Source organism: Mastigoproctus giganteus, chromosome 13 (genome assembly GCF_048544385.1).
Source record: "Mastigoproctus giganteus isolate SK-2022 chromosome 13, ASM4854438v1, whole genome shotgun sequence".
Lineage (NCBI taxonomy): Eukaryota > Metazoa > Arthropoda > Arachnida > Uropygi > Thelyphonidae > Mastigoproctus > Mastigoproctus giganteus.
In genome coordinates, this window is record NC_143587.1 from 106,792,425 (window position 1) to 106,816,895 (window position 24,471).

General features: G+C 38.3%; 1 protein-coding gene across 1 annotated transcript in view; it reads right to left on the reverse strand.

Moving 5' to 3' along the window:
- LOC150076333 (meteorin-like protein) overlaps positions 1 to 2,384 on the reverse strand; it is a 42,974-nt gene extending 40,590 nt beyond the window's left edge. Inside the window, exon 1 of the mRNA XM_090387085.1 lies at positions 1,795 to 2,384. Coding sequence (XP_090243211.1) covers positions 1,795 to 1,904 — 110 coding nt within the window. The 5' untranslated portion in view covers positions 1,905 to 2,384. The remainder of the gene's footprint in view (positions 1 to 1,794) is intronic.
- Positions 2,385 to 24,471: the final 22,087 nt, after the last annotated feature.

Below are 24,471 nucleotides of genomic sequence, written 5' to 3' on the forward strand. Positions count from 1 at the left end.
TGTTTGTTTAACTTCTATAAATTATCTTGACTTCAGTCATATTTTAAATCCTTCAAGATGACGATGATAACCGCCAGTGCTGTTTTCAAGCGAGTATACCAACTTGTTAGATATAGAAGCTTCTAAACATGAAAGATGTACCACTGGCATCGCAGCCAGACTAAGATCCAACATAAAGACTTACAGAAAGATGCTTATGTCTTTAAATTTAATTCATGTTTTGATTTAAGGGATCTGAGTGAATTTGGGCATATCTAGTATGAAAATTTTTGAATTTGTTCTTTAAGGGCAAGAATTAAGTCAACGACTTTTTTAACGATAATTTTCCATAACTTACATCTGATAGGTCGGTAACCTGACAATCTTATTGTATGATGTCCGCCTCTCACTGGTTTTTTTTATTGATCATAACTGACAGCTGATGTCAATCAAAGTGTCATTGCAACTTAACGCAAACAAACTTAAACTTTTCTGTTTCTTTATCCCAATTTTAGGTGACCTTATCATATTTCATAAGGATATTTTTTATTTATCGTAATGAGGGTAGATTATTTAACATATCCACGCGAAATCCACTTTATATAGCAGTGATGGAGCGCGACATTACGTTTCGTATATGATTTCTTAAAAATATGCACTAATTCGCCTAACGTTACTAAGTAAGGTCAGTTAATTAATGCTTATTTTAGGTAACCTAACCTTAAGTAAGATCAGATTAATTAATGCTTATTTCAGGTAACCTAATCTAACCTTATTGAAGGTTAAGTTACCTGAAGTTAACTAATTAGGATAATTAGTGCTTAGTTTAAAAATCATGTGGTCCTGCTGGAGTATGAACAGAATTTATAGCTATAAGATTTCGCTTTCAAAGGAATTTTTGTAAATGTAAGATTTTTGCTGGACAGCTTTTCTAGCGCTGGAGTGGGGGACAGACATTATAATAAATAATCAATGCTGCTGGGGGACAGTTAGACAAAGAGAAGGGGTTATTAAAAAGAAAAAAAGAACAAGTTTCCCTTTTTTTCTTTCGCTCATGGATGAGCGATTATGCATCATCTGCGCTTTCGTTCCCGTTAACCTTATTTGCTAATTAAATGTTTGGGCGCACTGGCTTGGTTAGCCAAAGATTGGGCGGAAAAGAAAGCTTAGCGTGATGAATAATTTAAAAGATGAAGCTTCGTCTTTAAAGACAGTAGTTTGACAAAATTAGCTGTGATGGATGAATAGAGTAAGATTTTCATTCAACATTTTTAAAGTAATAAATGTCATGTCAGGCTCAATTTCCAATTTTTGCTTTTTAAATCGAAATATCCCACCGATTTCTTTGGCAAAGTTTCGGATGGTCCTGGGATATCCGGTTCCTTTTAGAACATTTTTAATCTAATCACGATAATTGGGGACAACAAATTGTTATTGTAGAACCTCCAGCTGGCTGCCAACGGGTTCGATTTGGCAATAAACTGGAATTAATAATGTGCGGTGTTCAGTTTGGCATTTAATTCTCCAATTTCGTGGAACAAAAAGCAGGGTTGGGAGAACTGGTAACGAGGCAATTAGTCACGCCTACTCGCGATTACTTGAAAGAAGGGAGCAACCGTTACGATGAGAGATAAAAGTTGCCCTCGAAAACATGCCAAGGAAGTAAATGTCAACACCTGTGGAATGTCCTTTGCAAACGATACGCGTACAAGTGAGCAGCTGGCTGAAGGCACTCCACGCGCTCATTGCTATCGCAAATAAGTAGATTAAGTTATCATAAAGCACCCGCATTAAGAGAATCAAATTGCAACTTACCTTCCTGTCCAGTCGCAGGAGTCTCCCGCGTACGGCCTTGCCGCTACATCCTTAACCGAACCGAATACGAACGCAGCCAGGTAACCGAGCAGTACCGCGGATGGGCCCATCGGCAAAACTAGATCATGACACTCGGCAGCTGACCGATGTGGTATATGTCCGACAGTTGAGAAGTCGTTGTCCCAAACAGGGTAAATGGCGCGATGGCTTTGTACAGCCCCGGGATTGCCGCCTGTCACCTTTCGACACCCCCACACAGCGCTGCCTCGGATATACAGCGCAGCTTCCGCATTGGTATATTAGTCAATAGGTCTCTATGGATACCCGATAAATATGGCGCACGCACCTGCGATAGTTTACCACGCAGTCCACCTGACGAACGAGGTCTGCGACTACAAGTGTCTCATGAAATGACGAAGCCTAAAGTTTTCGCTACGAGGAACTCGAGTGGCCAACCACCGCTACTCAAGTCCGTTACACTTTGGCAAAGTTGCACGCGCGCCCTCGGGCTCGCCAATGGAGCTGACAAGTGGCCGGACGAATTCATTTCCCGGAGAGGGATGACTAATGCTCGAGAGGTGCTCAATCGTCGAAACTAGTTTATTTAACCGCGTTTCTGACGATTATTTAATTAATACGACGTTAAAACTTCGCGCCTAACTAAATTTTAGGTTTCACCAGTTGTCCGAGTAGTTTTATAGCCTCGGAACGGAAAGATTAAAAATTCTTTCAAACTAGTTTTAATTAATCAAATGTGTGTTTGATAAGTAACTGAAACGAGTTTTTTGTTTACGTTTGGTGACCCCAAACACGAAAGGCTGTTGAGACCTGTGGAACGGATGAGGGTTGAGAAGTTGGAGGAAACTTGACGGGTTTTTTTTTTTTATAGCGCGTTGTTCTGTATAAGGGGACAACGTTAGAATGCAGACAACAAGATTGAATATGGGTTAATATCTCGATAGCCTTTAAACAAAACCAGCCGAATAATGATTTGGTAAGCATGGGCGTGACCACACAATTTCTAGTGTAGGACAGGATGTATGTGATGAGAAGGCAACGCCTCATTAAGGCCAAAAATTTCTAGTGGCGTAAAGAAGAATCCTATCTCGAAGTGCCTCGTTGAAATCTTATCGTTTAACTATAAAATGTTGTATTTGGGGGTGGGGTGGCGTGGCGTGCTGCTTTATTTGTTTTTGTTTCAATAATTTTATTCCATTAATTTCGTAAATTTTATTTCAATCTTTGATGTTAAATATATTGAAGATTAAAATATTGACCTTCACGGAATGATTCAACTGATCAGTTCTCATTTAATAAACAGTTAATCTATATTTAAGATTACTTTGATCTACATTTGAGATTCTTGTATATTAATTTATAATTGATTAAGGTTACCTGAAGTATCATAATTAATGCTTAATTTTTAATTATGTAGTGGTGCCGGAATATAAACAGAACTTGTATATATATTATTCAGTTTAGTGGCTTTTTTTTATTTTATTTTTATTAATTAAGTTGCTTTTAAAGGTTGAACAGATCCGTTTCCGGGATGGCATCTGTATTATTTATAGTAGATATACATATCCTAAACGGCTCTAGGGAATTGCGTCTCCCTTAAATATTTCAAGAGGAACACGAAGTATAAAAGTGTGGGAATTTCTGGTCTGATGTAATATATCACAATTTTCGTTCCATTCCCTCTCTAAACTGTAATACGAATACCCTTTTAGTTTTGATTTAGAAGTCACTTGTCGATATATCTAAGAAGTCTTTTAAGGCGACAGACTCTTCTATATGTAGTTCATCCGTCACAATCATCTTGGTGTTTCCTTTTAATTTATTTGAACTTGTTTTTTACTTTTAATTTATCGTCGTGCAGTATGACCTTTCAAGATATCCTTTGAGGCCTACGGGAGAATACAGATCCATTATTGAGAATCGTTTTTCTGGTAATTTTACAAACAACTGATTTATAAAATTTTCTACGTTTTATCCATTTCATTTGTCGCTTCCCGGATGAAGGGAATTGTGTTTTTTCTATATTTGCACATGCCATAAGCAGCGACATTTGTGGAAAAATCTGAACACAATTTAAAAAATGAAGTGAGCCAATCTTTATGAAATTCTCCAAGCTGCTTTATCTCAATAGAAAATGACCATTCTTTCGATTATTAACTGAGTACATGATCTCGATAATCAACTGAGACCATTATGGATTGCGTCTTGGATTGCTTTTACTCTTGGAACGACAGCATTTCTTATACCCATCAGAAATGCTGTCATTCACCAGAAATCACCACACTTTTGACTTCTTTCTATCTGGATGTAAAGTGTTTTTGAGCTCAGCTGGCATCTCTTATGGAGAAAGTTTTTTGTAGAAACAGCAGAGCCTACACTCCACTAAGCGTTTGTCTAAGTTGCGATACATATATTTATTTTTTTTCTCTTCTTTTTTTCTCGATACGAGAAAAAAAAAAGAGGAAAAACTCTGTTGTACAATGATAACTTTCCCAATAAGAAACTATTGACTGCTCGCTGTCTTCCTTTAAATGGAGGGGAGAAAACTTGGTGAATATCATTTGCCGCGTGTGATGGTTCGAATACAGAGCTCCTCATTGCAATGTTCATGCTTAGATGAAGAAAAATCCAAATGTGTTTCGTAGCTCTTTCTCCATCTCTAACGAAGGCACTGCAGTTTGTTATTCATTTATTCTCCCTACGTGGACGGAAGTTATTATCAGTACGGAAAGTGTTCACACCGTAGCAAGTATGCTTCTTCACTTGGCTCTCCGTTCTGCCTTCTTATTGGACGAACGAGTCGGCAGTAAAGCACGCCAGTCCGCAAGAAACAGGATGTTCCATAATTTATAGCTTCGTAATAATTCAGCAGGGGAAGGTCTTGTTTATGGGTTCTGAAACGCTGAGAGCGCGTGACTAACAAGATGTCAAGTAAAACAAGTGTCCAGGTGCGTGCAAACACAGACAACATCGCATCATCCGATTAAGCGCAGCTCACTTGTCTCCTATGATGGTAGGTGAAGGACTACAAGCTCTTTTTTTTTTCTTTATCATAAAGCAATTTTCACTTCTCTGAACTTATAAACAACCCACTTCCCAGTATGCATAAACGCATCTTCTAAGCATCTTTAAAATTATCGTTCCCTCCTTTTTCTTTTTTTCTCTCCCGTCCTTGTATTTTATTTAGAAGGATACTCCATCACTTCTGTCTCAGGTTTTATTTTATCTTAAATCGTTTTTATACTCCAGTGCAACCTTAGAGTAGTTAGAGGAGTTTACATCTTCGTTGTAGCTGCTTTCTTTTTTATTATTATTATTATTATTATTAAAATCAGTTTATTTCCTAAGAAATCTTGAGTCACCCCAGGACGGCTCTGTGCCAAAAGGGTGAGGGGGGGCAATCAATGTACTTGCTCCATAGTTAACAACAGGTTGTGCATTTTTGTGGAAGTGTACGAGCTCAATATGGCAACTTACCTATGGTCCTCGTTGGTCTTATTGGGCAATGAACATATACATCTAGTTTACTAGATTTTAAATAACCCAACGCTTTTAAGGATTTCTTTTCTTTTTCTTCGCTGTTTGTAAAATATACGTACTGTAGGTTGAACAAAAAGTATCGAGAATGAATACATAACTCCAATAGATTGCACCATATGGGAGTGCTGCTTCCAAGAACGTTACCTGATATATTAACCCGAAATCCAGGAGTGTCTACAGTTCATTCTAGTGCTTCTGTCTTTCATGTTTAGCATTTGAAGTTGCTCAATGGGACAGTTTTACAAAATACTGTCTCCAAGAATATTGAACAACGCTTGTGCCATTAATTATTGAGTGAAAATCGAAGAGACAGCAGCAGAACTTATCAATTGATGAATTAGCATTTAGTAATGCAATGATGAGCTGTGGTTTCATTGTCTTAAAGTGGGGTGAATGTTCTGGAAGCCTTTCAGTCAGCTATGTGCGTAAAAGCTATGTATCTTTAGCTGAAAGTGCGTGATTTAGTGTGAAATGACAGAAGATTAGCTGTTTTGAAATGGCTGAAGATACTTAGGCACTTCTTATGGCACATATCAGACCATTTTAACTTAAAATTTGAGAAAAAGACGCGTCATAGCCAAGTTCATTCTACACCTGCTGCTAGAAGTAAATATTTTATTCTGTTCCCTAAATTTAAAAAAACTCTTAAATGCAGAAACAGTTTGAAATGCCAGCTTTTGCCAAATTCCTAAAATTTGAATTTGGAAGGTCGTTCCAGCAAGAGTGCATGTGCCAAAGAAGCCTACTTTTAAGGTGAAGGGGAGTAAACCCTTAAGTACAAATAGTTTTAACGATTTAGTCTCGCTACTTGTTTTGATCCATCTTCCTATATGGAAACGTGTATATATGCAGTGTCCAGATTATAAATAACTATCGGAACGCGTGAAAAGCATAATATTTTAAAACTGCAGTTACCGGAAACACATCTTGATCAAGCAACTGTCGGAATGGTGTCTTGTTCCTATCCGATAATGTAGTTTAGATTGATGTAAGCTCGTAACGAACATTGCATTCGGCCAGCATCACCACCTAAACCCAAAGGACGCTTATCATCAAGTTCTGCATCTACATTGCTAATGTAAATAACCGGATCTTGATGAACAAGTATTGACCTTGTTTGTTGCTGGTTTATCTTTCCTATGACGCAGCGGTAATTGTGCCATCACTGCATTAACGAGTTTCTGCATTCATACATCATGTCGATGCACGATGGCACCGTTGAAAAACTTTAAATAATTACGCGCATTATTTCGCTTGCGACTATAAATCACGATCAGTTAAATAAGATTCAAGATCACAAATTACAAGGGGTTGTAAGTCGCATCAATCACTCTAGCGCCTTTAGTTCAATAAATGGAGTGCTAACAGGTTGATATTAATTCATCAGATTTAAGGAGACGTAGTGGTAAATAAAAAGACAAAGTAATACTTCAGTCTTACCCAATGTTTGCAATGTGATGTAATATTAAAAACACAAATCACCCAACTATTAAAAAGTCATAGATTTCCTTGTTCAGAAAAGGTGGCCATAGAGTGATAAACAATACTTTAATTCATCGTTTTTCGATCTATATTACCAGGAATTTTGGAGGTTTGTAATTTTATTATTGATTTATTTAATTTTTATACGTATAGGCCTTTTATTTTATTATAAACAACTTTTTAAACACTTTTTTCTTTTATTATTTCTTTAGGCTTGTGTTTAATTTCGAATCGATGCTTTTGTGTTTTAATCTGGAGTAATAAACAAACATTTATTGGGAATACGAACTGTGAAGACAAATTGAGAAACAAAGTCTGTATTATAATGGCAAAAACAAATGAGAACCTGCAACACTCGTCCGAGAATTGCTAACTTTGCCAAGGTATAAAGAAAACAATTCCTACCGCTTTGATGATATATTTGAACCCAGGCCTTTTCAAAAAGGTGCTCAAGCGATCGTAACTGTTCACCCGCCAAAGTATGGAATACTTAGAATGATGTAGAGCGTTCAATAGAACGAAATAATTACATAGAACAATTGCATAGATGTTCTGGGCAAGTTCCAAACTAAATCCTATGAGGTGGCGATTTTCATCCTTTAATATTTGTCTGTATCAATTTAAACTCCTACCTGATATCAGGTAATTTTCTCAATGTCAGAATATTGATTACATCTCTCCGTGGTGAATACAATCTATCAAAGTTAAATCTGGAATTTCTCAAGTCGACACTCTTTCAGCAGATTCTTTCCTCCGTTACGCATAGTGTGTATCTGTCAGCGGTACCAGTGGTCCCCCACAAGTGGAAAAGTGTCACTGTGAAGAAGCAAAATCTGCCGAGGCCAGATGAGGGTGAGTAGTGCAGGTATCGTGAGACCAGTGTTGTTCAACTGGCCACTTAGTTACTGGAAGGGTCCCCCACCAGGAATCTGGGAAATGATCCTAATAAAAAAGAACTATTTCCTTTCCTAAATCGGATAGGAATATATCATAAAGTATAGTTATTATTTCATATTCACCATTAGAAAGACACAATATGGCCCTAGCAGCCTATGTGTCGTTAAACTCAACAACAACCCCAGCAGGAAGGGACATTTCAGCATCCGTCCACGTCAGAGGGACGCCTGTCGGGGTGAACCCCTCCTGCCTAAGGAGGGAGAGGACCCGAGAAAAGAAGTTGGGGAAGGGGGAAGAAAGCTGGAACCACAAGGAGGGGTTCCAGCTTTATCTCGGACGAGACAGGGGTGAGTGACAGAGGAAGCCCGCACCCTTGTCCCAAAGAGGAGAGCACAGGCACAGTTAAGAGCTTGCATGGAGAATTCCCACGCCAGCATCACAGTGGCGTCAGCAAGATATTCAACCCCGAAGGGTTAACAAGAAGTTGATTCAGTTGAAGTCGGGTTCAGCTCCTGAAAGCACAGAACAGGGTTCAGGGAAAGATGATTTACTCTGAAGCTGGTGGGACCAGCGGCCAGAAGATTTCCTCTACGCTGGAAGAGAGCGATACAAAATTGTATGAAGACATTGAATGCTTCCTTGTTGTGAGTTAGAGGGTGAGGTGGATCACGGGCTGGAAGGTTGGTCTGGAGGAGGAGCTGCTGTCTGAGGTGAAAGTAAACTGTGCAGGCTTACAGGAGGTGGATCCAGTCTTCCCTCTCACACAGGCAGATGTCGCCTTCAGTACGGCCAAGCTGTTTGAGACGGACTTTAATGGATCCATGACCAGTGAGCTTTTCTCCGCTCAGCTACAGTCTTTTCTATGCCGAATTACGATCATTTTGCACTTCTCACTCATTTTCCTATGCTATATTTTCCCAAAAACCTTTTATGTGACGCAATAAATGTAGTCGTTACCTATCTTGATTTCCATCACTCCAAAACGCCTTCAAGCGTATTTCTTGACTAATTTAGGCTTATCTAGAAGACGAAATAATTTCTGCAGCCATTTCTCAATAAAGATTTAGAAGTTTACTACGACGATAAATTTACTTGTTCTCGTCAGCATGATTAACTGATAAAGAAATTCAACATGGCTGCTAAAGCAAAAATTAACACATCGCCCTCCCCACATAATCATTAGATATAGTAATCTCCCTATTTACGAACATTCGAACAAAAAATTTTGACCACCCAAAATTCGATTTACGAAATAGTATGTAAAATAATTAAAAAAAAAAAAAAAAAGTAAACCTCTAATACTACAATGTAGTCATCAAATTTTAAAGTCTCAACCATTGAATAAGAATGCTTCTTACTTTGAACTTTTAAATCTTACTTCGAGCCAATAGTGCAAATAAGTTCACATCTTTACGTTGAAACGGCAGTAATTTTACTATTATTTGGTTTAAACATGCTTCAGGTGAAACAAATCATGCTCCTTCGTGATTTGTTTTTCCTGTCATTCATGGCTCTGCGAGATACATTTTCATTTACTGTTTTTTATTACATGTCACTGTTTGCCAAGTACTGGTTCTAGTACTACGCATGACTTAACTTTAATTCGCCCAATTAAAGCAATGGTGTGTGACTGTATATATTTAATTAAAAAAGAAAAACAAATACCGAAACATTTATGGAAAAACATTGAAAAATCCCCGCTCTTATGGAATTTGATAAAAATTTGCATATTTCAAAAGAAGAAATGGCTCTTGAATAAGCCGCCAGTTTTTTTTCTTGAACTACAAGAAAGCAAAAGTTCACATCGAAGAAAAAAGGTCCAGAAACACTCCCCTTCCAAGTTATGGCCTGTTTTCTTTTTTTGATTGCGAGAAGATGAATACGCCTATCAATAAGTAGGATGATAGGTAAATTTGAATCATTTACATATCTGACGTTACTGAATAAGCATGCAAAGTTTGGAAAGAATTCATCTACTCTTTCTGAGTGAGGCAACAGTTTAAATCGAGTCGGGTCGTCGGCAGTTTTGTTTATCAGTTGTCCCGAAGTCACCAATCTTTAATGCAGAGGTTCCTAAACTTTTAATATCTTGAGCTCCCTTAAAATTTCAAAAGTCCCTCAAGTTCCAGTACAAGTGCAAATAAACAAAGTGTGCCCTGTATTTTGGGAACCTTTTGGTTTACTCTTTCATTTATGCGTTAGCAGAAACGGCAGCAATATACGATGATGCAGATGTACAGAAGGAAAAGGAAACTTCTCTTTTGTCATTTACAGTGTATTAATTACTTTAATAAAAAAAATTAATTCGACAGGCGTCCTTATCTTCGCTCTATGAAATAAGAAAAGGATGTAATAAAGGATGGAGTATTGTGGCTCGTTTGTTGGCAGCAATATATGTCCCGGTGATGGTGGTACCCTTTTGGAGATGGTCTTCAAAAGAACACCACCTCAACGATGGTAATCAGAAGATCACACAACGGTGGTTCCAGAATGTTTCCACTGCTCTAAGCGTTTTTTCCTATTAGATGTTCCAGTTTTTTTTTTTTTTTTTTTTTTTTTTTTATCCAGCCAAGTAGGCAAACCGACACTTGAGAACACACGCAATTTATAGATACATACATTAAGATAAAATATGCCACTTGGCTTTGGCTGTCTTGGCAGAAATTATAAAATATCCCACCCTAATCTCGTGATCCAATTTGCGAAATTTTTACAATGGTCTTCCATGAAATTTCTGCATCACGAACGCTTCTAACTTGAACTGCCTCTATCACTTTGTGACAGCAGAATCGGGTGAGCAATCCTCTCCATATACTGTACTCATCTCCTTGTCAACTGTTTTAAGTTTGTTCCCTTGAAGAAACAGGAAGCGAATGATAGATTTCTACTCCAATTTGTTGATGGGCTTCTGCTCTAAGGTCTATAACACAACAACAAATAAATGAGGTAATCGACACTTCCGGAACTGCTGTATAGATAGTTGGTCTGACAAAAATAAAGCTTTTCTGCAGTTATTCCTTCTGGTGGCTGTAGATCTTTACTCGACCACCCCTGTGATAGCTGCTTGAATAACAATTCCAAACTTCATAGGTTTGTAGCAGGGAAAAAGTGTCATCCATACGGACTTGTTCAAAAGTACGAAGTGTCATTCGTTTCTCTAAATGTCAGAAATTCATCGATGTAGTTAGTGTCCTTGGAGCATCAGCTGGAACGGACATGGTGTAATAAATCTTGTGATGATGTGTGCGGGCTATGTCTATTTTGTCAGTTCGATGTGGGTTTATTTACGGGCTGAAAAATCAGGAATAACTCCCGTCGGAAAACTCCTGAATGAAGAGGCCTTTCAGTCACCGGTAGATCTGAATCCAGACTCTTTCAAAAGAGTGATCAGTGGAAAAATCATTATAATTTCATGGAGAGTTTATAATACATGTTTCTAAGATTATATCTTAAAAACACTTCTGTGCAGGACGTTCATATCAGACAGATTGACCATATGTCGACGATGAAGTTTAGGGAGTTCAGCAGTGTAGAAAAAAAGTCGCCATTTAATGAAATAAAGACTATCCTTGCGGAGAAAAGTGAAAAAAAAAAAAGTTGTACAGAATTGTGCATGACACCCTCCGATTCAGAAAGTTGTGCGCGCCCGCTTTATTCCAAACCAACAGACTCATCTACAGCGTACACTACAGAGGACATGTACTTCTTGAACTGAATTGTGATAGGGAATGAAACCTCGTGGGTGAAAACAAAGATTCAATAACATGAAATCATCTTGAATTTCCAGCTTTCAGGAAATTTCAGAATGTTCTGTTTAGTCAATAACCGGAAAGTCGGATTTTTCATCCAGCAAACCGATCAAAGAATACATAGCCTAACTAGAAACAACCATGGCAACTGGCTTCGTTTAAAGGAGGTACTGGAATATGCGTCATATAGTCCCGACGTGGCTCCATTGAACATTGTTCTGTTTTAGTTTTTAGACCAGCCCTCGTATGTTTCAGATTATCATAAAAACTGCACTTGAAGTAACTATTGAAACTTACGCAAAGTTGATTAAGTCTTGAGTTAGCTTCTTTTTTGAAAACAAGCAAACTTCTTTTTGTAAAAGCGATTTCATGTAAAGGCTGGAAAGTTTTTCTCCTCTACCTTTTTTCCGGCCAAAGATTGGTAAAACGAATTATAGTTTAATAAATCAAAAGTGGTTTGAATATTCTGAGATGATTAAAGGAACTTTTTGCTTTTAATATTTAGAAGAGGAATTCTTTATTGCATACAAAACGCACATGCCCTACACAAGGCTACAAGCACATGCCCTTCAAGGCTACAAGCCAGGGGTTTACAGTAAAGGCTAATATAATGTAATAAATTTGTTTTTAATTACTGTATTTACTGTACCATAACGCACACTTTTTTTTCCTTTAAAGCGTTGCCTAAGATTCCCCTGGGTGATATGGTCCCAACGTATACTTGGCGCATGCTGTTATTTATTTCTTTATTATTATTCCCCCTCTCCAAGATCAGAGTGTATGTTGCAGGGGTAGTCGGCCCTGCCCTACAAGCAGCTCTTGGTAGTGTTTTTCCCCCATTAGGGAGAAAAAAACCGTAAAAAATCAGAAATGAATACACAATTTAAATTCCACTCTTACTGCCAGAAATTATAATCCGAATTTCATAATTCTCTTTTGAGCATTATTTTGACTTACGTAAGGTGTTGGTTAGCTGCTCATGACATGGGATCTGTAAGGACAAACGTTTATTCGTTAACCTATATTAAATTTATTTTATAAACGTGCTTTTTTTTTTTTTAAATTATAGTCGCTTAGTGCATGCAGTAATTCTTTTATGTAGTTAGCAAAAACACTTGGTAGAGCGGGTCAGCGGTGGGGGGGGGGACGTACTGATTGTATGCGACGTGATCATGTGGAAAACGTTGGCCACCCCTGGTTTTTGCTTAACATATCCGAGTGAGGTCTTACGCATCTCATTAGAACTCTCCTTTATTTAAACGGGAAAAAAAAAAAAAAAAAAAGCAGCCTATTTCTTCTAGGAACCTTTTTTTTTGGATTGGATTACAGGAAATATCATGTGGTTCAACCTTACCCTCTTCCTGCTGAGATTTACATGGGCAGTGGTAAGCAGCACGATTAGTCCAAATTGTGGCATTACTAATCATTTGATTGCCCTTATCTGTGGCCTCCTAGAATCAGTAATCCTTCTACAAATCGATGAGTGAGCGCAGAGAGAAAAACATCTCTTTAGTAGCTCATGTTTCTGTGTCTCGTGTACTAAGGTAGTGCACGAGACAGAAGTAGTTATAAATTTGTAGCTCTGACGAAATGGGTACAAAAGGCAAAAGAGATTTCGTACCCTGTTGGCTTAAAATTGAAGGTATTAAATTATGCCAAAGGACGTGAAAATGGAGCAGTTGAAAGATATTTTCGGTTCTCCTCCAACCAAGAATTGGATACTTTTTTACTTTGGAACTTGTATTTCGAATACAGTATATGCAACAAAATATTTTTTTCCAAAATTCTCCTTTTAAAACCTGGGTGCATTAAATTTTCCTGCAAATATGTTAAGTATTGGACTGCTACTTGGGTACCTCTGCTGAAAATGGGACAAACGCTCCAGTGCAGTTTGAACGACAGCAACACAGCCAATATTCTTACTCCAAAATAAAGAAACATCGATTAACTGATCAAACCTAGTTCCAGCAAGGCAGAACGATGATACGCCTGAAATTCCTATTCTCGTATCCATGGCCTGACAGACGTTCAGGGCCACTATGTTCTCTGTTATGAGCGCGTCAAGTTCTTCACGGTGTAGGAAGAAAGTGGACTATTTTTTCCCTCCTGCAAACTCGAATTTTTTAGCCAGTAAATAAGCCAACCACCCACAAAATACACGCGTTTTATAACGCGACTACTTTTCCTAAACCAATTAGCCCAGAAATCCGGATTCAGTCACGCCTTTTTTTTTTTTTTTTTTTTTGCGCACTTAAATCTACAAAATAAGATCAAAGAACAAGACAAGACCAAAGTACCATACAGGAATTTGTACTTTTATAGATACAGGGATAGGCATTTTATTTTAAACAGGTTCCTACGTCAAACATAAACGTGTCAGATATTTCTCGGATGCGCTATGCTCAATCGAGACTAAAGAAATCCATATTATCTGATTAAATAATCAAAATCAAATCGTTTGTTTCTATAAAAACAGCGTGAGTATAAATTCAATTAATAAGAAGCAACTATCGAGTTGGGCGCTTTAGAGGTCCTTTCCCGCGGGCGATACAACATTTCTTGTTGCTAGAGATCTCTTTGGTCACGTGTCCAATTATCGGGCACACTTCGCTTGACTCTGGGTGCGTTTTGGGGGTGTCGCGTGATCACTGGCTAGTCACTAGTGTGTAAAGTATTGAGGCCCGTTCAAGGGTCTCCCGATTTCAGAATTGTTTCTCGGAGCTTCGCAGAACTCGCTGCTCGACTCCAGCACGCGCCGATTTCAAGGAGACGGCTACAAAGTAGGCCGTAGGTAAGTGTTGTGATAAGAGGTAACGCCTCGCTGCACTCTTTCACGTGCCATACATGACGAGGAAACACGATAACGGAGATGAAATAACATCCCCCACCAGGAGGCGCAGCGCGTCAGATTCCCCGAGATAAAATAGCACAAGGCTGTGAGTGATCATCGGCAGCGAGTGGTCTGGCAAGTTTACGAAGGAAGTGTGCCGGGCTCGGAGAATTAATTAGTCACTAAGGGTAATCAGCGGTCCAGAGGTCATCATTGCCGTCAGCAAGGAGCGGAGACACGATGCAAGTTTGTTCTCGAGAATAAACAAACCAATAACTTTGTTTTCCTTAACTGCGAGCATCTCTGAGAGGACACCTGCAATGACAGGTTACAAGTGGAAGTATGGGACGATCCGCCGTGTCACTAGGTCAAAAAGGTGCAATTTGGTAGCCTACAAAGATAACTGGTTGGATATCTCTTCTTTATAGTTCAAGGTTTATATCCACTTTACGATTCTGAATGTGTCGTGCACAAATTACCGTGTAATACAACGGATGACGTTGCAAATTTCGAATAAAGACACCCGGGTGTTCCAATAATTCAACTTTTTTTTGGTTGTTTTTATCTCAGACTGACTGTTAAAATAATTTCCAGATATTTAATTCCAGTGATCATACCACAGCCCCAATCTGTCCTTAGGAATAAACTGCTAAACTTTAAAATGGTCGTTTGTGAACTTTCACCGTTTATTTTGAAACATTTTGTGAATTAGCAAATAACAATGCAAAACCGATAATTTTAAATTCACCTATAAGATCTATGGCCATTACGAATTTCCCCCTAAAAATTGAGGGGGCAGTTCGTTGTCATTCATTTTCAACGAGGGAGGTATCCTGTTAGTTGCATCCTGTACCCATCAAATGATACGTTGCTCTTTTTGTAATCAAATGAACCGAGTTTACCATCCCCTCTAATGGGACCAGTGGTTGAAAAAGAGAACTCTAAATTGGTAGAGAAGTATCTTGAAACTGGAAATGCTCTAACAAGAATCTGACTTGCACTAAGGAAGGAACTGGAAAGCCTTCATTAATACGAAACAGTATAAAGAAATCTTTCAAGCAAATTATTTGCTTCGTGTCAGTAAGTATATCAGTGATGTAAGTTCGCTTAAGAAGCAGTTGGCACTCGCCTGGCAGCGAACTTAAGATTAAAAAAAAAAAAAAAAATATATATGTTATTGTAAAAGGCCGAAATCTGGTAGAGCCTCGAATTTACCAATTCGCTCTTTGGTGAAAGCCCATTAGGCGAATTGAAAAAAGTCCGAAGTTTTCCCATTATCTAACTGAAGAACTGCATATTAAACCCGATATGTGAACACATTTTTACTTCATTCGGGACTTTTACCTCTCTGGTACAGTAAATCCTAACATGCAACGGTTCACTTCTAACGGGTTCGAAGCGGTTTAATCTCATTTGCCAGCTCTTTTACATTGTGTCAGGCGCTCCGAATATAGTCGGTGTTTAACCAGGCAACTTTGCAGGAATAGCGGTAAATGTTCCCCTTCCCTCCCAATGCTCTTTAAAAAAAAAAAAAACAAAAAAGGAATGAAGCTGGACATTATCAGTGCTTGCCCTAACGCCAATGTCTGGTTATTGCTTTTCTGACTTTTACAAACGGTGGCACTGGGAGGATATACCTGCTATCCCCCACAAAGCTGTCTGCGTTGCTTATTGGACATTCCGAATATGCTACTCAGACAACCTCATGTGTCTGTTGAGCGCAAAGCAATGAGTCTATGAAGCGATTTACAGTACGTGTCTGTAAATTGCATGTTGTTTGCTCGACGATACCCCCTGGTTTCCGTGAGGGGGGAAAAACCATGCAACCCTCGCCTGCTACCAATTAATTAAGCCCGGTCCGAATTCCATCATTAGGGGCATTTTCCACTGAGGGAAGACTGATTACATCCACTTGCGACGGGCGAGAACAACCCTGAGGAGATAGAAGATATATCATCTTCCCCTTACGCCCTTGTTTAAAAATCGGAAACGTGAACGAAGTATTAGTATTAATAATGGCCGCATGGTGCAAGAAAGCCTATGGCTTATGCTGCACCAGCCCAAAAAAAAAAAAAAAAAAAACGAATAAAACAATGATTAATAAAAAAAAAGGAAATTAAACCTATCATCCTATGCGCTTCCCTCACCCGAAGGTACTATCCAGACCTTTGAATTTTCCCAAATTGTCGGCCTCTACCACCCATGAAGGAAACTTATTCCAGTAATTTATAACTCGCTGGCTAAAATAAAACTTCCTGCAGTCCAATCTAAATATTTCCCCCCGTAACTTGAATTTATGTCCTCTAGTTCTAGCATCATTTATAATCTTGAAAATTTTGTCCTCATTCATTTTACTGATGCCTCTCAGAGCCTTAAACACCTCAATCAAATCTCCTCTAAGGTGTCTAGTTTCCAAACTCTGCAACCCACATATTCGAAGTCTTTCTTCATAAGGACGCCCTTTTGCCGATCTCACCAGGCGAGTTACCCTTCTTTGCACCCTTTCAAGAAGCTCGATGTCTTTCTTTAGGTGCGGTCTCCATACTTGAACACAGTATTCCAAGTGTGGTCTAACATAAGCCTTATATAATGGGATTATCACGTCCCTATCTCTATTTGCAAAAGTTCGATAGGACACCATGGGCCTTCCTTGCAACCTGTCTGCAATGCTCAGAGCATTTCATGTCTAACCGTATCGTAACACCCTAGTCCCTTTTCTCCAGTGCTGGGTTTAGTTGAACTCCACCAAGTGAATAAGTTTTTTGGGGATTACTGTTTCCCAGGTGTAATACCTTACACTTTGTTGGATTAAAGCACAGCTGCCATTTTTCTGACCATTCCTGAAGTCTATCTAGGTCTCTCTGAAGAAGCTCAGCTTGACAGTGATCATTAACCACTCTACCAATTTTAACATCATCTGCAAATTTAGACATCACGCCCTCTATCCCTTCATGGACGTCGTTTATGAAAATTAAAAACAACAGTGGTCCTAATACTGATCCTTGGGGAACACCACTTCTTACATCAACCCAATCTGAGGAACAGCCATTTATCACAACCCTCTGCCTCCTGCCCTGAAGCCATCCTGCTATCCATCTAAGGATTTTCCCAGTGATTCCAACCTGTTCCAGCTTATAAAGCAACCGCTCATGTGGGACTGAGTCAAAAGCTTTGCTGAAATCTAAATAAGCAATGTCGAAATTATTCCCTAAATCCAGTTCGTGAGTGACCCTTTTAAAATAGCGAACCAGATTTGTTAAACATGACTTTCCCTTTACAAAACCATGCTGCGTATCCTTGAGAATTTCAATTCTATCCAAATGATCCTGAAATCCACCCTTGATCATTGCCTCCATGATTTTCCCTACCACTGAAGTCAGACTGACAGGTCGATAATTTCCCACTTCACTCTTAGAGCCACCCTTATGTATGGGAGATACATTGGTACTTTTCCAATCCAAGGGAATCTCCCCAGAGTCTAGTGATGCTCACATAATTAGATGCACTCACTTGCCACCTCCCTTAAGATTATAGGGTATATTCCATCAACTCCAGGAGCCTTACTGGCCTGTAGGCTCGAAAGTTTTTCATTAAATAATCTTGCGAAATTTTAATATCATTAATTACATATTTTTCAACTTCGCTGCCACAATTTCCCATTGCCACAAAAGGCTTTTCATTTGTAAATATCGATGCAAAATAACTGTTGAGTTCATCTGCAACGGCAGCTGGTGTATTTATTACTATCCCCTTTCCCTTACGTAAAGGTCCGATCTGGTTTGTCCTTCTCTTCTTGGCATTTATGTATATGAAGAATTCCTTACCCCCCCCCCTTTGCTTTGTTTGCTAGTGATTTCTCATAAACTGCCTTTGCCTGTCGAACCTTTTCTGTGGCTCTATTACACATCACCTTGTAGCTGTTATAGGCTTCAGTACTTTTTATTGTTCTGTAACCTTTCCATGCCACCTTTTTCTGCTCAAGTAATGTGGCAACTTCACTATTCATCCAACTTGGAACCCTCCTCGTGGAGTATTTTTTTTAGTGGTAAATACGCATTCAAGGCATCTGTGATTAATGTTTTAAAAGCGTACCACAGTTCAATTGTATTCATTCTCTGCGCAATATCTACCCAGTTAATAGAGGCCATGTAGTACCTCAAGGCATCGTAATTTCCTTTTCTGAAATTAAAATCCATTCCTTTGCCTTTTACTACTGCTACCTCTCTCGTCATCATCCACCGTAGAACTCCGTGATCACTTCCTGCTACTGGTTCCTCTACTGTCAGCCCTGTTATGTCATCTGATTCATGTGTGATGATGAGGTCTAGGATATTCTTTTCTCTAGTACTTTCCCTGACATGTTGATACAAATAACAGTCATCTAGTTGATTTAAAAATTTTGTTCCCCGTGTCGAGTTTCCTTCCCATTTACTCCAATCAATTAGAGGCAAATTGAAATCACCCATAATAAGGCATTGACGCTTACTTGCCCATTCCAATTGCATGTAGAGGCTTTTGTCATAGTCTTCACAATCACCTGGTCTATAGATTACTCCTACTCGCATTGTACCTTTGTTTCCAACTATCTCACACCATACAGACTCTATACTAGCATGTGAAACGTCTGAATCCGGGAAAGCTATCGTCGCTCTCGGGCTGATAAGAAGAATTACCCCACCACTCCTTCTATCTATCCTATCCTTCCTAAATACATTATACAAGCCGTACTGAAACTCATCATCGCCAATTTCCGGGTGGCACCACGTCTCTGTAAGCCCTATTATGTCCGCGTTACTTGTTTTAACCAGCAGTTCGAATTCGCTCATTTTATTGACGACACTTCTAACGTTACTGTATAAACAATTAAGACTTACTGTTCTTGTATATTTAACTACCCTAACACAACCCTTGAAGTTTTTTAGGCTCTCTTCCCTGGCATTAGCTACCCGCTCACTTGAATCGGTTCTGCCCCCAGAACATCTAGATAATACGTCCAGTTGGGGTAACAGATAAGAACTCTTGAGGTATGTGCAAGAGTTACTTTGACCAATATTATCAGATAAACGCGTGTCAGTATTACCCACATCCCCCCTAACTAGCAGTTTCCCTGAACCTTTAAGGTATCTTCAATAATACTGGCAAAAACTTTTGCACCACCTTTGTTTAAGTTTATTCCGTCTCTACAAAACAAATTCCTTCTACGTTCAAGTGTGGGCCATGCTGATAGAAATTTCCCCTCTAAAGCCTTGCAGTGAAACGTTTTTTTGCTATTTTGGACTTTTTTTTACCAACACGAACTGAAATCTTAGGATTTACCATACAGAGCAGTAAAAAATCTGAATTTCGAGCTTTTACGAGGGGCTCGTATCAAATAAATCCGTAAATATTAGATATTTTAGGGAATTTGGGGCTCTTACAGTAGCATATATTTAATATGCAAATTATCTTTTTAGCAGATTAAATATTTATTTTCTAATAATCTAATTCGCATTTTCATAAGATTTTCATAAGGGATACTCGGTATGTAGCAAGAAGCTGAAAGTGTGGAGGGGGGGGGGACGTTAACGTAGCTCGAAAAGGTTGAGAAACGCAGTCATGAGACACCCTTTCTCTTGAAATTCCTTGCCAACTTTAATTACTTCCGAGTTACGCTCTGCTCTGCTACTTAATAGCTGTACTTCATTTTACATAAACCTAATTGCTGTTGGCCTCGCTAATGTCTAATTACTCAGCGTTTACTAATTGTAACGATCCTATAACGAGTAGTTTATCATCAACTATGCAATATTAAATAAGTAATTAAAGCAAGTGTAAATTGGTTACGTGTGAATAAAGGACTGCTTCGCGCTCACCTTTATCAAAACCGAAGTGGATCACATGCTTGTATGGCACATTTTGGCCTCAGCTGCCCTTGTGCCCTTAAACACCAATACATGCTTGTATATAGGATAATGAGGAGAAAGGTGGGAACAGGACTCATAAAAGGATTAAATACCTATTGTGTAGAAGTCAAATGAGCGGTTGCTTTGTATTCAGTTGGCATTTAGAACATCCTGAATAGAATAGACAAAATAGAAGGTGCTAAGTCTATAAAACGAAATGAGATGGAATAAAATATTTACAAGGGTTCACATCAAACTTCATGTTTATTTGAACAAAAATCAAAAGGCATGAACTCATTGTATTGGAACGAAGGTGGTAATGAATAGGTGGGATCTTTGTGAATGGCACAATGGTTACAATCGCCATTTTTTTCTATTCTGGTGTGCTAAAGAAAAACTTCTGTTGGCGTTTTCCCGCCGTGGCCGAGTTAATCGGTTTCAGGAAGTAGCGGCCAACTCGCTTATCCAAAACTTCTATTCCGTGGAAATATTGAAGAGAATATTTCGTGCTACTCGTGGTTATTCTGTTATGTCTGTGAGTTATTGAGCTAATAAATAGTTCTGCCCTCTAATTTGGCACAGTAATTAAAGATGTCAGAAACCTAATTGTGGATTAAGGATTAGGTTACAATTGATGAGTAGGTATGGATTGTAATCTAGATAACTGTATTTAGTTTTTTTTGAAGAATACACTTATCGTAATTTGCTTCCAATAATTGCAAAGTTCAAGTTCATTGCATGGTCTTCCTCTGATTGAATTTAGGTCTTGGCCATAATTATTGATTACTTTTCTAATTCATTAATTGTGTGGGGGGGGGGAATAATTCCTCAATTGCCAAGAGGCCTGCGAAAGATTAGATAGCAGTGTCTTACCGTTTCAATAAATGGAAGATTGGTCTTTTTCATTTGTTTGAAAGTTGTGCAATATCTAGGCAACTTATTATTCTATTATAAGCACTGAAATATCGGTGCATTTTAATTTGCTGATTGAAAAAAAAAAAATAAAGTGGACAAAATAGTCCAAGTGCTTATATATATATATATAACAACGCTTTTGTAAAATTTAGTTATTCCTTGAAGAAGACTCTTTTGTTCTTTGTACCTTGGTTAATTGGCACGGCACATTCTATAGAGACTATTTGCAAAGACGAGAAATCTAACCCATGATTTCTTATACAGTTTGATTTATGCTTAGCCATTCCTCTGTTATATTGCAGACTGATAATCAGTCATTTTTAGATAGTTTAAGGTTTTTTAAGTAGTTGGTACAGCTCGTCGGTAATTTTAATACTAAATATGGATTTGTCTACAGAGACTGAAAAATCTTAATATATTTTTAAAGAAGGAGGTGCAGCTATTCTTCGTATCACTACATATCAAATAGTTCTGATTATATACAGGGGGAGGCAAAAGGCGCTCATTTCATTTTTTCATTAGTTTGGAACTATAACAGATGTCCTTCACAGTAATGGTTTTGCCACTAGTAATTCGTTTGTAGAAGTCTGGATCCCAAGTTGCTGACGCGCCTAAAACCAACAACCAAATGACAGATGCCATTGTCTTTTTTTTCCTTCCTTACCGTAAATAATGGGATCTTTGTTTTAAGCCAGAAATCTGAAAAAAAATTGAAGAATGCTTTGCTTTTTGAGGCGCAGTACTTTTTTCTCCATTGCTGCTCAAAGAACATTTTAAAGAATATTTCAGGTCCATGAAGCGGCCCCATCAAACATACTCAAATGCGTCTCCAAATTCTGTGGAATGGCAATATGCCAAATGCATAAGGATCTGATACACCTCGCTTATTCAGAACCACAGGAATAGCGAAAAAATCTGCGCAAACATATTATAATATTAAACATTCCAAAAAAATTCAAAGGTACGAGTTTTAGAATTTCGATTTCTCTTCTTAATTTGAGTTCCATCCGGCTGTTTTTGACTTCCTGTCCCCTTCCCCTCCAATGCACCTACGTCGCAAAGGAAAGTCTCCCCTCCACTGAATTATGAGTAGACCAATTTATATATTTGTTGGATGAAAAACTGTTGTCACGATAAAATCGCCACATCTCAAAATCTAATCTCCTCAAAGGCATTAATGTAAATTCATGTTGCCCCAATGAGAAGTACTGCGTTCTGACTGGAAAAAAAACCAGACTCATATTTTCATACGGGTGTTGAGTTGCTAACCACTATACATCCACCGAGCACCAACACCTAATTTCATGTAAGTTCATTGGCTGTTGACTTCATTCTTTTAGGTCATGGTATTTTACTTGTCAAAGATTACGATCATGCTATTTTTATCGGCAACTTCAATGATTTTTATCTTGTTATTTCCTAATTTCTTGAACCTGCATCTTTTTCTCTTTTTTTTACTTGTTTCCACAACAGAATATCTTTCTCTTGGTTGATTGATGGGGATGAACACAAATTTTATTGTCCGTGTATTCGTTCTAGTCACCTGGACTGTAATAACATAATTGATTTGTTAATTATGTATAATAATCTTAAGTGGTCATTTTCTGGCTGTTACTTAAGGTAAAGAGGCTCCATTGGGTGTGCAACTGCAGTAGCTTCTTATAATACTGATATTACTCTACTGTACTTACGTGGAGGTGCAGAGAGAGAACGGCTGTAGGTGGTAATGCACGCAGTTCAGCAATACTCGCATAAGACTATTTTATGTAGTGCTGACGTGCGAAGATAAAAGGAGGTACGTGATCCAGTTGCAGACTGTTACGTGAAGACGGCATATGGTACATCTCCAAAGCACGTGCTGGATTTCATAAATCAATCAACTAGTACGCGCATTTGGTTCAAATTTCCATGGTCACTACGGATTACGTCATATAACTTAAATTCTTCCACGTCTTTTTCTGTTCTTGATCCTGCAGTTTTCCTTTTGCATTTTACTTTTCACCATCCCTTCCGGGATCTTTCCTCTCTTTTGTTAATTCAGTGTCACAATCTAAAGTGCTTCGTATGCATAACATTCATGATTTCGAAATTCGTTTCCTCATACTCTCAACAGAGCATTTCTTTTTTTTTTTTTTTTTTTTTTTTTTTTGGTAATGTGGTTTTGTAAGAGCGATTTTCTAGTAATTTCATTGAGAACTGAGTAATAAATTATCATACAGAATTGCCTATTTTAAAAAAGACGCAATCTGAGATTTACAGCAGCCAGTACTTAGCGATTTGTTATCTAAAAGTTCCACCCAGTGCTACCTCAAAACCTTTACATCCAAATGCCTTAAAAATGTTAATAAGAAGCGAAGTCATTTAGATATCATTCTAATGTAAAGATAGTGAAACCCTTTTTCGTATATAAAAACATGTAAAAGAGTTTTTTATTTGTATTTAGAAGGGAATAAAACTTAAAACCGCTTAAACTCGTTTCTCATGCCACCATTGCTGTAATGGTGTTCCTCCATACGTAATCTGAGTTACAGCACATAAAAAGGCCTTATATTTAAGGTAAGTTTATTTAAACCAGACTTTTTTTTTTGCCTCCTGGATTTATCTATTAGGCAGCTGTAGCCTGATGAATTAGTAAAAGTTCAGTAAATGGATTTCTGTTCCCTTCTCACTTTCTGTTATCACACAAACAAGTGCGCATCTCTTATCTAGCGTGTCTTCGATTTCCTTTATGTAGCGAAAAGTAACTTTTACTGTTAACTTCTAGTTGCGCATCGTACAAACTGCATGGCGCCCCCCTCCTAATCAAGGTTGAAAGCTTTGCACAAAGGCGCCCTATTGGCCTGCGGCTTTCATGACTGCTTAGTGCTTCAGGTCCCAGAACATTAAATGCGATACAATTCCAGTGCATTTGTTTTATTTCAGTTTATCGGCACTGTTATTATTAATTTGGGCAAAGTAATTCAAAGTATGTGTTTGTAGGCCATGGTTGTCACGGGCCAAGAGACCCTCCACGAATGGTTCGTCTTGCACAGTAATGTCATATGGGTAATTGCGTTGGAGTTTTGTTGAGTACGCAAATAATGCTGGGAAACTCTGTCTTTAATATCACCCCACAGAAAATCGCAATTTGTCGAACTCGGGCTTTCTGGGTGCCACTGCAATGCCGGTGAAATTTCTAGACCACTAGCTGGAGAGAATGACATTCAGTTAAATACGAACAGTAGTTACATGATGAGCCATTGCCCCATTTGTGTTGAAAATAAATGCCGTCAGCAATGCCACATCTCTCCAACTCTGTAGATGATGTTCTGACATTGGCAAATAGCTGTGCTAATTCACCAATTCAAAGAGAATCGTCTATGAG